Source organism: Anas acuta, chromosome 3 (genome assembly GCF_963932015.1).
Source record: "Anas acuta chromosome 3, bAnaAcu1.1, whole genome shotgun sequence".
Classification (NCBI taxonomy): Eukaryota; Metazoa; Chordata; class Aves; order Anseriformes; family Anatidae; genus Anas; species Anas acuta.
Genome location: NC_088981.1, coordinates 96,688,842 through 96,701,466, shown reverse-complemented (window position 1 = coordinate 96,701,466; position 12,625 = coordinate 96,688,842). Strand labels below are relative to the sequence as shown.

Below are 12,625 nucleotides of genomic sequence, written 5' to 3'. Positions count from 1 at the left end.
AAACTTATGAAAATTTAATTTTTATGCACCTTACTGTGTCAGAAGGTAATTTTATTTAAGCTGTTTAGTGGGCACTTGAGTTTTACTAAAATCTCTGAAATACACCATGACTAATTTTTGTTTTGGGCCAAGAGATTATCCAGGGGATCTAATGGACAACATAATTCTCCCAGAGTGCTGATTTGCTGGCTCTCTTCTATGTACAGTTATGATGCTAATTAGCTCAGCTACTATACCAAAAGCAGTACAAGAGAATATTCAAAAGTAATTATTTCATTTGATGAATGCTTTAGAGACACAACTTTACATAACAGAGTACATAAAGATATGTCAGTGAGTAAAGTCCATGTAACATGCCCCTCCCTACCTTTTTGCTAAATCTGGATTAGGGCTTGCTTTATACTGAATCTTTGAGTGTTCAAGTAAATTTTGCAGAACATGAGAGTAACTCTTGGAACCAGTAATGGGTAACAGTCATGGTCCTAGCTGAAGGTTAGCTATATGTACAAGAATACATATACCAAAGTCTAGGCAAACAGGGAGACAGTGAAGCCCTCAGACCTTTATTGTAGAGAATTTGAATGCATGAGCTATGAAAATTTGCATATGCTAAAGTGAGGCATTTGAGAATGATCCTTCTCCTTTAGCTCATGAGTAAATTCATGACAGTATGCAATATAGCAATATGTTCACTTTTTGACAGTTCCCAGAAGTGATTTTCAGCTTTTTTTTTTTTTCTTCTGTAGTCCATGGTTGGCAGTGGAAGCTGGCAAAGAGTCAACGCACAGGTTGCTGTAAAATCTCCTCGCTACGCAGTATTTGACCTTGCAGAAGGAAAACCATATGTCTTTCGAGTTGTGTCAGCAAACAAGCATGGCATCAGTGATCCATCTGAAATCACAGAACCTATTCAACCACAAGATACTGTTGGTAAGGCATTAATCATAAGGCATTAATATTAAATACAATTGATATTGTACAAAATGTAAATAGACAACTCTCCTTATAATTAGATTAGTATAATTACAATAATAGTAATCAAATTCATTTTGAATTTCAAAAATACCAAGATGTTAAATTTTAGAAACATTCAAAAATTTTCATAATGATCATAAGTCTCCATTCTAAGATCAGTAATTGTTAAAAAGTTAAATTAATTTTAGTTAGTCATTCCTCAGAGTGCTCTACTAATATGACTTGTCAAAAAATAAGATAATATGTGTTAATTGCTAACTTACGTAATTGTATTGTCTGGCTCAGGTAATTATATAGTACCTAATTCCCCACACTTTTAGCTAGTTAAGGTAGCCTTTCCTTTCTTCCTTAGTATTCTAAGTTGAAAGTTACTGTTGGTGCAGAATTCCTGTGGCATGCAGATGAGTAGATTTCAGTGATGGGGGAAGATACATCTTCATATTCAGTGGTAAAATTCTAAATGAAAATGAAGTGTTTATTTCGGGGCCACATTCAAGTATGCAAATGAAAATGTAGGGAGTGGTTATTCAATGTGTATCTCAAATATTTGATGTACTTTTGCAATTTAGCAAAGGTCACAGACAACAGCCCCATATATTGACATCTATCACCTTCAGAGCATGTCTTATTAGTGCACTTGCTAAAAATGTAAGAAATGAATACAGTATCTGATATACCCATAGTGCACTAAATATCGCTAGATGTAAACTTCTTAATATTTATCATAATTTTAAAAAAATGTAGTCCATTGCCTTTAGCTTTTGATCTGTAACTATGCAAAATGAAACAAAATTATGTTTTGCTTTTAAGTATTCTTGATTTGATGTTTCATTAATGCGTATAAATTATTTAAACTGTTCAACATTCCCCAAGGTAGGGAAGAAAAATACTGTATTTATTTAACTTAGTACAGAAAATAGACTACTCCTTAGGGGTTAACACAAAAAAACCATTTTGAATAAATAGTAGTCATACTTGAAAGCAGAAAGAGAAGGTTGTATTTTGAAGAGAAACTGTAGGAGTACTTTCAGAGATGGAGTTAACCACCTGAGCTAAAATGCATCAGACACACATGGCTTCATTTAGTAGCTGGCACACAGTGCCATTTGACATTCCTGAGGGTAGCTGAGACAACTTCATGGGGCTGCCAAACATAACACGTGAGTTATGGGTGGCTCTCTCTTTTGAGCAGAAACTAGAGGGCAGAAAGGTTATGCTAGGCCATCCAAAATGACACTTAGTACTAGACAATTGACTTGAGTGGTAAAAGTGGATGAGATTTGAGATTGACATCCGGATTTAAGTATCTCCATGTAGGCATCTTCAGGTGCTTGGGATGTCTCTCCTTTCACTGTGGTGAGTGGAGCCTGGAGGATAAATTGGCTGACCAGCTATGGGGTATTTACATCAGGGTGAGATGAATCCTTTCAAGCGCTCTGCCAACCACTGATCTGAGGCTCAGTTCAATTGCCCAAGCAGACATCTTTTGAAATGCTTTCAGACTGCCATTTCAGAGGGGTGCAGGTGTTCAGTATCTCCTGAGTCATATTGCCAACTCCATGAAGAAGGCTCAGATGCTCTAAAATGGTAGTAAATGAATTTAAGTAACTGAATTAAGCCCTAGAACTTTGACTATAATGCCTGCTTAAGAACATGTGCTTGTAGACACACACACAAACTCCTAAACGTAGGTACCTTTATCTCAAGCTGAACTCACTTCCCACTTGATATTACAGCCTTACTGCTGTACTGTGTATTTATATATTATAATATTATGTAAGTATTCTTTTGGGACTGAAAAACTAAGAGTTCCAGTGGATAGCAACCAAGATGGCCAGGGTCCCAGAGGTTGTGACCTGCAGAGAAGTCAAGGTAGCTGGGTTTGTTTAGAGTGGTCACTTAAAAAGATGGTGGTACCACACTGATCTCAGCAGTGCCAGATGATGAAATACAAGGCAACAGCCATAAACTGTAGTTTAGAAGATTAAGGTTTGACAGTACTTGCCTGGTGAAAAAGGTGCAATAGCGCAATGCTGGAACAGGTTATGCAGGAAAGCTGTGAAATCTCCATTGTCGTAAGTTTGTGAGACTCAGACAAAGCCATGACTTATCTGGCTTTGTGCTGGTGATAGTTTCACCTGGTGACAGGGTGGGCTAGGTGACCCCCTAAGATCCCTTCCAACCAATATTCCAATGCTTCTGTGAAATCCATCTTGCTAAGTTTAGCTAACCACTTAGTATTCAAACATACACTTAAAGTTGTCCTGAAAAGTTGGCCTTTTCTGAATTGCCATCATCATTAGTTGACTGACAGGTGGTATTTCCTAACTCTCATGATATTTGTACCTTTACAGTTTAAGTGCATTTTTTACTGATGTAGTAGTGCTACAGGAACTATATATAAACTTCATATTTGAGAAAGAATATTTGAGAGAGCATTTTCATACCTTTATCCACACTGATATTTGAAAATATGTTCCCTTATAATTCACGCTTCAAAAAATCTGTATAAAATCAGACTTGTAGGAAGCCTAGCAGCTTAGACTAAATTTACTGTAAGTAAACAACTGGAAAATAAATACATTTATAAGCACTCATACAGAAGTATCCAGACAAGTGACTTAGCAAAACAAATACACTAGAATATAATTAATGTAGAAATGTTGACATGGTAGGATAAATCATAGTTAAAGTGGTTAAGCATAGTAACAGTATACAGCATTGTATGTACTTATTTTTATTTTGATGTGTTCCATAACAGTACATGTCTTTCTCTTTTTCTTAGTTGTCCCATCTGCACCTGGTCGGGTAGTGGCCACAAGGAATACAAAAACATCAGTTGTAGTTCAATGGGATAAACCAAAACATGAAGAGGATTTGTATGGCTACTATATTGACTATTCTGTGGTGGGATCAAATCACTGGGAACCTAGTAACCATAAACCTATTAAATATAACAGGTATTGACAATACTTCTGTATTTTGGGGAGGATTGAGAACTGTAGTTAATTTTAATCCAGTTTATATGTTAAGCAATGGTGTTATGATGGGAGGTGGATGTTGAATGAATGTGATGAAAAATAGTCTGCAGTTTCTTGGAGCTAGACTTTTCAGATTGCTGGGCAGACTTCCCCCTGGGGTGAACAAACCTGATGCACTTGAGAAAGCATGTGAGAAGGAGAGGGGACTGCTGTGGTTTAACCCAGCAGACAGCTAAGCATCTTCCTCCCCTGAGTGGGATGGGGGAGAGAATCATGAGGGAAAAAAAATAAAAGCTCGTGGGTTGGGATACATAAAGTTTAATGGGACAGAAAAGGAAGAGAAATTATAATGATGATGATAATAATAACAATAGAACGTGCAAAGCAAGTGATGAATAATGCAGTTGCTCAGCACCTGCTGACCAATGTCCAGCCTGTCCTAAAGCAATGGCAGCCTCTCTGGCCAACACTCCCAGATTTTATTGCTCACCATGATGCTACATGGTGTGAGACATCCCTTTGGTAAGCCTTGGCCAGCAGTCCTGGCTGTTTCCCCTCCAAGCTCCTTGTGCACCCTCAGCCCCCTTGCTGGCAGGGCAGCATGAGAAGCAGAAAAGTCCTTGGTCAAAGGGATTGGGACAGCATAAAAATAAGAAAAAACATTTATTCATAGGTAAACATATCCTACAATAGGATAGTTCTGACTATTCCAATGTGACAGTAATTGCCCAGAACCTCAGAATATAACTGAAAGCTATTTTGGGTAGTTGATATGAAAACAAAGTGAAAAAAGAATAGATTGGAGTTTGTCGAGCCAAAGTTCAGATGAAATGTACTATAGTTTACATGATGCTACCCAGTAGATCAGCACTATCCATTTAATATGAGTTCTATGACTTTTGTTCCAGTGGCCCATCCAATTATATTGTACTAACTCATATAATTGTATTACAGTTTTCCTGCTGGAAAAAATTTCCTTTGTGAAGCATTCATGAAGTTGAGCTTATTGTTGCCAAGATTTCATGTTATAGCAGACTATATCTTATCAGAACCATGTTAATATGCGATGCATTTCTTTTTTTTTTTTAACCCAGGTTTGTTGTTCATGGTTTAGAAACTGGTGAACAGTACATCTTCCGTGTGAAAGCTGTGAATGCTGTAGGATTCAGTGAAAACTCACAGGAGTCAGAGGCTATAAAAGTACAGGCAGCCCTCAGTAAGTATGATTCTATGCAACTCAGTCTCATGTTTCTTTGATGAGTGACCTATTTTCAGCAACCAGCACCTTTGGTCTTATTTTGCAGCCTTGGAGCACATCTCCTCAGTGAAGTTTATGCTCTGGCATGTAACTGTTCCACAAAGAAAAGATGATGTAAAAAAAAAAAAAAGCTATTCATAAAGTCTGTTAGAAGTATTGGGTCAGATTCACTCTAATGCTCAGGCTGCCTTTGGCTTCTCAGCTGTAAGAAATAAACTTGATTAAGACAGTAGATTCTGGGTGACTTGGAGTGGTGAAAATCAATATAGTATGGAATTTGCTGCATTTAGAAGAGTTTTAGGAGACTTTATTACTGTGTGGCTAGACCAAATAGAAAATTGCATTTGGCTGCTCTAGATCAGAGAACAGTCTACCTGCACTTGTACCCTGCAAACAAAATTTCAGTGTATGAACAATCCACTATTCTACCTTCAGTGGGAATGATATGTTCTGAGTGAAAGGCTGAAAAATACTTAGAACACAGATCTGGGTTTCTATTGTCCAATTTTCATTTCTGCACAGTTTCAGTTTCTTACTGAATAACTTAACATGGAACAACTTTCCACTCTCTGAATAGCCTCCATATCTTATAGAAGATAACCAACAAGCATCCTTGTCAGAAATACCTCTAAAAGTTTTATAATTCAGAAGAGCTCTTAGAGAGTGCCTTAATAACTCCAACTGAGATGTTACTGACAAACCTACTCTTCAATTTTTTTTAGGACGAAGTGTGTCTCATATGGGTAGGTGGGACACAAACACGTTTATGTCTGTCACTCAGTCATAAATGCATTCACACGTTTTGATTTGTCACTGTGTGTTTTGAAAATGAGAGTTGCATGGGGTATGTCACCAAACACAAAGCACATGGATCTTATAAACACTTATGGGATGTGAATGGCTTTAATCTGTTTCAGTAGCCTTAACAGGAATTTCGCACAACTATTTATAAGTGACTTACATTTGCATGGAAAGAATATTTCTGCAGTATTATTTTAAGGATGTTTATGGACTTTGCTGTGTTCCTTCTTAGTTGCAAAGAAGTGCTAGTAATTGCAAAGGCCATGTTGTATGGCCTCTGAGAGTCACCACATTTGAAAAAAGAAGAACAAAAAGATTATTTCTGCTGATTACTATCTGTTCTCATGTTGGTCACTAGTACAGCTACAAACCAGGGTCTGTGTTAAGGTCTTTATTAACATACCCTCTATATTCTTTATGAGGAAAGTCACATTGTCTCAAGTTATACTGGCAATTTAACTGAAAAGATCAGATGAGCTTTAAGTGCAGGACCTTAGGTTGTACTGACTGTAGCACAACAGGGCAAGAAAGGCATGTTTTCTGGCAAACTGTCATACACAGACAGCAAATACAAAATGGTGCTTGCTAGAAAGGGTGTTTGCCAGTTCAATAGGTCTAAAAACCAGCTCAGGAAAACACTTCTCTTCATAGGAAGCTGCCTACATGGAATTTATGCTTCTGCTACAGGTAGGAGTAGACTCAAGAAAAAAATGTCTTTTCTGTCTAAGATAGGTTAAGCCAATGAAAGCCTAAATATTTTCTGTTCCTTAAAAGGCAGATAGAACTCTTAGTCTATAGTAGGCTTGTAATATGGGGATAGGAGGGAAAAAACATGAAGGCCATAGACAGTCATATGACTTCATTTAAACTCATAGGCATTTTTTATTGATCGATTCTTAATGTATTCCAAAATTTGATTAGTTTATTTGCTTCTTAGCAGGAAGATGTCTTCTGAGCCATTTCAATCTTCCAGCATAAAATCTGGTCTGGAGACCCTTTTGCTGGCATTACCATTTCCAGTACCAAAGGTCTTCACTAGTTCCTTCTTACTGTCTCCTGAGAGGGCAGCACATTAGGCAGATGTTTCATACAGGAGCTTCCACATTTATGCCTGGAGACAAAATTAATGTTTGTTAGCAACTTTACAACTACACTGCAGTGTTTTAGACTGTCCTAACTCTCAGGATGCTTATTTCCTTATAGCTTGCCCATCATATCCTCATGGTATTACGCTTCTGAACTGTGATGGTCATTCAATGACCCTTGGCTGGAAAGCACCGAAGTACAGTGGAGGTTCCCCAATCCTTGGTTATTATATGGATAAACGGGAAGCTAACCATCAAAACTGGCATGAAGTCAATTCTTCCCTTATTACCCGGACAATTTATACGGTTGGTATTTTTTAATCCTTAACTTTCTGGACTTGTGCTATTTCTTCATTTTTGGCAGAGTTCTGCTTTCTTACAGATAAATTATTTAAAGTTTATTTACTGCAATACAAACAGGCCCTCCCACAGTGTATTTTGGAGTGCAAAAAGCCTAAAAACTGGGCTGGAGATATCATAAATCAGTGACATCTGTTGCTATGAAATTCAAAGACCAGTATTTCCATCTAGATGAGGAAACCATTGAAGAAATAGTTGTGAAGCACATTTCTTACAAAGGACAAGATAAGCTATGGAATGCTTAATAAACTTAAAAGTATTCATTAATGAATACTACGTGTATCACCACTGTAATCACTTGCAGAGAAAAGATGGAAGAAAAAATTATCAGGACAGATTACCATGTTGCCTGTGGGACTAGAGATGTGAAAATGAAATGGAGATGGGCTGGAATGTAATGGGCTCTGCTCTTTCTCTCAACTTTTGCTTGCAAATGGAAAGGGGAGTATATTGATAAACTTACCATTATGTCTGCTATCTTCCTTTCCAGAGTACTAGGTCAATAATTTTAGTTTTGAAATAAATTATTTCTGGTAGCTCTTATGTGCCAAATGTTTTTTAACAGGAAATTTCTGATATTAACCTGCAAGAAGAAAGATTAATAAGATAGGATATAGCAAGTAATTAATATCAATATGATACTGATTATCAATATGATAAAATCAATATGATGCTTGTTAAGTTAAACAATCAGATTTTATTTTTTTTTTTTCCAAAAAATGGTTCTTAAAATTATCTTTGCAAGCCACTAACTTTTCCATAAATGCCAGGGCAGAAGCAGGTCTTTAGCAGAAATTTGATGCTAAAGTAGAAAATGCTTCAGGTGAGCTCAGGAGGAATATTTTATGCATAGAAGGCAGTTGGCAATACTCAGGTGTATGAGTGCTTTTGACTGAGTTTATAACTAGCATCTCTGACATAGCAGGTGGAGCATGGATTGTGAGAAACAAAAAAATGATGGATAGGATAGGCTCAAAAGGGCAATGCTACGCAATGCTTTCCAAATATTTTCACTGTTTAATGCATTTGTAAACAAGTGAGTAATGTAAATTAAGGGAAACCATTCAGAGTTTAATTAATATGATATTTAAATCTCAGTCCTGCTAGTAGCTGTATTTGTGCCTGAAGGTGCATCTTCATACATTATTTTGATGGACTGGAATCTGAAATACTGAAGGGAAATAAAAGGAAGATAGTTTTTAGTAGCACAGAATATTTATGATACTGCAAGCAGAGAAAACCCTCAGATACACAGTACAGCACCAGGAAATCACTAAAGTGTAACCTTCTCTGATTAAATAATTCTATGGGAACCCACAGACATTCTTTCTGTAATAATCCGGGTTTTCAAAACCATATTTACAAGCTGAGTTGTTGTTGTCTCTTGTAATTTATACTATATAGCTCTCTATTGTCAGGAAATTCTATCTAAATTGTATCACTGCCTGGCTTTTCCTAGCTTATTTTGTTTGCTTTGGTCTTGCCTCACATAACTATCCCATCATATGTTTGTTCCCATAAAAAATATCACACTAAAATCCTCTCTCTTTTATTTTCCCAGAGAATACAGTCATAGTTTATTTATTCATGAAAATTTAAACCGGTCCAGTTTCACTACTACTAGATGTACTGACCACAGATGCATCTTTCTCTTGAGATATATGATTAAATAAAACTCTGGGAAAATTACCCAGAGGACTGAATCAGAGAAGACTTGCTTATTGTGGTCTGGTAAAGGAAGGAGGTGCTCAGGGTGTCAAAAATCTCATGCCTTATAGCTTGCATAGCTTGACCTCAAAATTTGAGATGGCGATGTGGTGATAGACTCATTGGGAAAGTCCAGGTTCATTTACTAGGGACGTTGGCAGAGGCATAGCATGGATTCCATACCTACTTCCTCATCTTGTAATGGTAGGTAATGTAAAGAAAAAGACACGTAAGCCTGAAAAAAATCAGCAAGAAAGACTCCCAGTGTTATACCAGCACACTGCTGAACTAAATGGATTGGCTTTTCCTTTAGTTTCCTGTTTTTCTCTCTTTCCTGGTCAGTCCACTATAACCTCTATAGACCAAAACACCATTTGAACTCTTCCTGAAGTGAATGGCTTATGAACAATCATTCACAAGTAGTGAAAGAAGGTATTTCATCTTAGAACACTCTTCTCTAATTACCTGCAGCTGGCCATTCATTATGTGAGTCTCCCTGGACCTTTGTTCTAATCTTTTACAACCTCTCATGCCCACGTGTTGAGTGCTGTTCTTAGGATGATGGGGCAGACATATGGAAGTACAGCCTAGACCGCTATAGCGTGTTTGGTTTAAGAGTAAAACTCTCTAGATTAGAGCCTGTCAGTACTCCAAGCACAGCAGTAAATCCCGATAATGAATTACACAATGGCAAAATGTTTAAGTGTTTCATTTATTTAAACACAGTAAAACATAGCTTTTGATAATACCGATTTGTTTTCTCCAAAAAGGTAGAAGATTTGACAGAAGATGCCTTCTATGAATTCAAAATTGCTGCTGCAAATATAGTTGGAATAGGTCAACCTTCAGATCCTAGTGAGCATTTTAAGTGTAAAGCTTGGACTATGCCAGAACCTGGTAAGTTAATTAGTTTCTCATGGATTTAAATTTAATATAAAGACCTTAAAACACGGACATCGTAATGCTCCAGCCAAACTGCTGGATGTCTTTTGGTTCATTCTTGCCATACTTACCTGTTGAATTTACCACTGCTTCTAAGATCTCCTGTTAAAAGCTGCCTCCATATCTCCACTGATGACATTGGATGTTCTGAGAAGCGGGTGACCCTTACTTAGCTTGCTGAGCATCACCTTCTTTCACTGCCCATATCAGAACAGAAAGTCTTCAGCCTTTATTGTGTGTTTTCATTTCTGTCAGGTTTTTATCCCCAGACCTATAAGGTCCATCTTACCCTCTTCACCAGTACAACATATTTTGTTTTTGTGTTATACCCAGGACAATAACTTCAGTATATTAAGACTATTTCAGGAGCTTCATACCCCAAAACTATGTTTTTGTTCATAAATAAGACACAGCAGGGGACTATTTCATGGCCTATAGGCAAGTAGCACAACATACCTCACAACTTACAACTAAATTCTCACAGCCTTAGCTACCGTGCTCCCTTATTTATGTGATTACCTCAGATTGTACCCAGGTGTTACCTGACAGATTGTTATTAGCCAAGTGTTAGAACAAATGTGCTAACAACCGCATAGTAGGAACAATTCTGTGCTGGTACTCAAAACTGTGTTTAGGTTGCTTGTAGTTTAACAGTACAGATATAGCTCAAATCTGGTAATTGCAATGCTAACTCCTTAAAACAAAACAAACAAACAACAATAACAACAAATATTGTGAATTCAAGACCACTAGCAGATAAAAAGTTGATCTTTAGGTATTTCATGAGTATATACATTTGTTCCTAAATTTTAGACATCTAGGGAATTGATTTCCCTCAGTAGTGCTTGAGTTATGTTAATAATTTGTGAAAGGGTTTTTGAGGGCCACTATGCTTATTTCATAACACTCTCACTAGTGCTGAACATCACTTTTGCTGAAACTAGTTCTGATGTCTGGTACAGATTTTCCTAAACAAAGGATGTCACGATATATATAGTGATATATGCCCATAATGAAGCACAGGCACCTACTGCATTTATGTATTTTTATCTTCTTTTCCCCAAAATGCTGTAAAACACAGCTGTGTTGTTAAAATGTATCCTATTTATGACACTGAGGTACAGAATACAATTAAGGATCCATTCTAATACCTGTTTAAGTAGTCAGGATCTGTCTGACACCTACACACATCTGCTTCATGCCTAAATGTTCATGCAGTTTTTTTCTCTATAAAACGGAAACAAATGCCTTAAATTATTTTAGTAAAACTACCGGAATTTTTAGTTATTTCAAAAAGGCATAATTAGCTTAAGAAGGTGAGAAAATTTCATTTTCCCTTTCTATTATATGTAAAATGTATTTCTTGCCTAGAACCAGAAACAAGAAATAATTCAGTGAGACAATAGAATCATTTACTATGGAAGAGCCTCAGATGTCATCCAGTTTGACTCCTTGCCCCCATGCAGGATCAGCTATACTTATCTAGCTGTTGACAGAGGCTTGCTTGATCCATCCTTAAAGACTTCCACCCATGAAGGAAGTTCAGGTTCTCTGGGCAGGATCTATTCCTAATCTTACTGTGCTTACAATTCAAAAGTTTTTCTGATATTCCTGAATCTATCTTCTTGCAATTTAATTCTTTTTATTCCTCATCCAGTCCACAGAGGATGTGAAGAAGATACTGTTCCTTTCCTTTTTGCAACAGACCTCCTGTGTTTAAAACTTTATCAGACCCCCAGTTTTCCCCTTCAGTTAACAAAAAACAGTTTGTGCAGTGTTTCCCCCTGGGTCATGTATTCCCCATCTCTAAATAAATGTGTTGGTTCATGTCTTTCTTGAAGAAAGACACAAACTGGAGACCGTATTTCAAATAAAGATTTATCAATACTGAGCAGAGAAAGAGTAATTACACACATGCTAAAATGATTTCCTGTTTATAAATCCCTTTCTATTTGTCTTTTAAAAAGATATTGCACTGTTATACTAAGTTTAGGGTTTACTTCTTTTTAATATCCAGATTCTTTTCTGCAAAACCACATGTCAGAGAGTTGTTCTACATGTTTTCTAACTAAATTCTTCTCTGGGTTTGCAAATCTTATCTTCTGGATTTAATGATATGACAAAGCTGTCAATAACAAAATGTTTAATCTTTTGACTTTAACTCTCATTGTGTTAATTACATTTTCTTATCATTCTGTAATATTTAGTATAAATACATCATCAGAAGAACAATTATTTTCCTTAAACAAAGGATCTGTGATTTATAGTGTTTTGAAAATGTCAGTGAAATTGCCTAGTGTAAACCAATGAAGATTATCCTTCATCCTTCATTTTAAATGATATATAAAGAAATAAAATAAAAGGTACTTTCAGAAAATGAAGAGAATGAAATTTTCATTTTCATAATGAACAATCTGACCTTTGTGCTCCTTAGCTGATTACATTGTTCTCATTATGAAACAACTGAGCAGAGTATTGCATCCTTCCTGATTAAAACATACCACAAGGAAACAACC

General features: G+C 36.5%; 1 protein-coding gene across 6 annotated transcripts in view; it reads left to right on the top strand.

The window, feature by feature from the left end:
• Positions 1-12,625, top strand: part of MYOM2 (myomesin 2) — a 79,571-nt gene that overhangs the window by 38,442 nt on the left and 28,504 nt on the right. For 4 of the 6 annotated variants that reach the window (XM_068678430.1, XM_068678428.1, XM_068678429.1 and 1 more), the window contains 6 exons: positions 747-930; positions 3,761-3,935; positions 5,051-5,172; positions 5,937-5,957; positions 7,219-7,406; positions 9,938-10,064. In XM_068678430.1, coding sequence (XP_068534531.1) covers positions 747-930; positions 3,761-3,935; positions 5,051-5,172; positions 5,937-5,957; positions 7,219-7,406; positions 9,938-10,064 — 817 coding nt within the window. Of the gene's footprint in view, positions 1-746; positions 931-3,760; positions 3,936-5,050; positions 5,173-5,936; positions 5,958-7,218; positions 7,411-9,937; positions 10,065-12,625 lie in introns of all 6 variants that reach the window. The other 2 variants (XM_068678427.1, XM_068678431.1) reach the window with 2 other exon arrangements.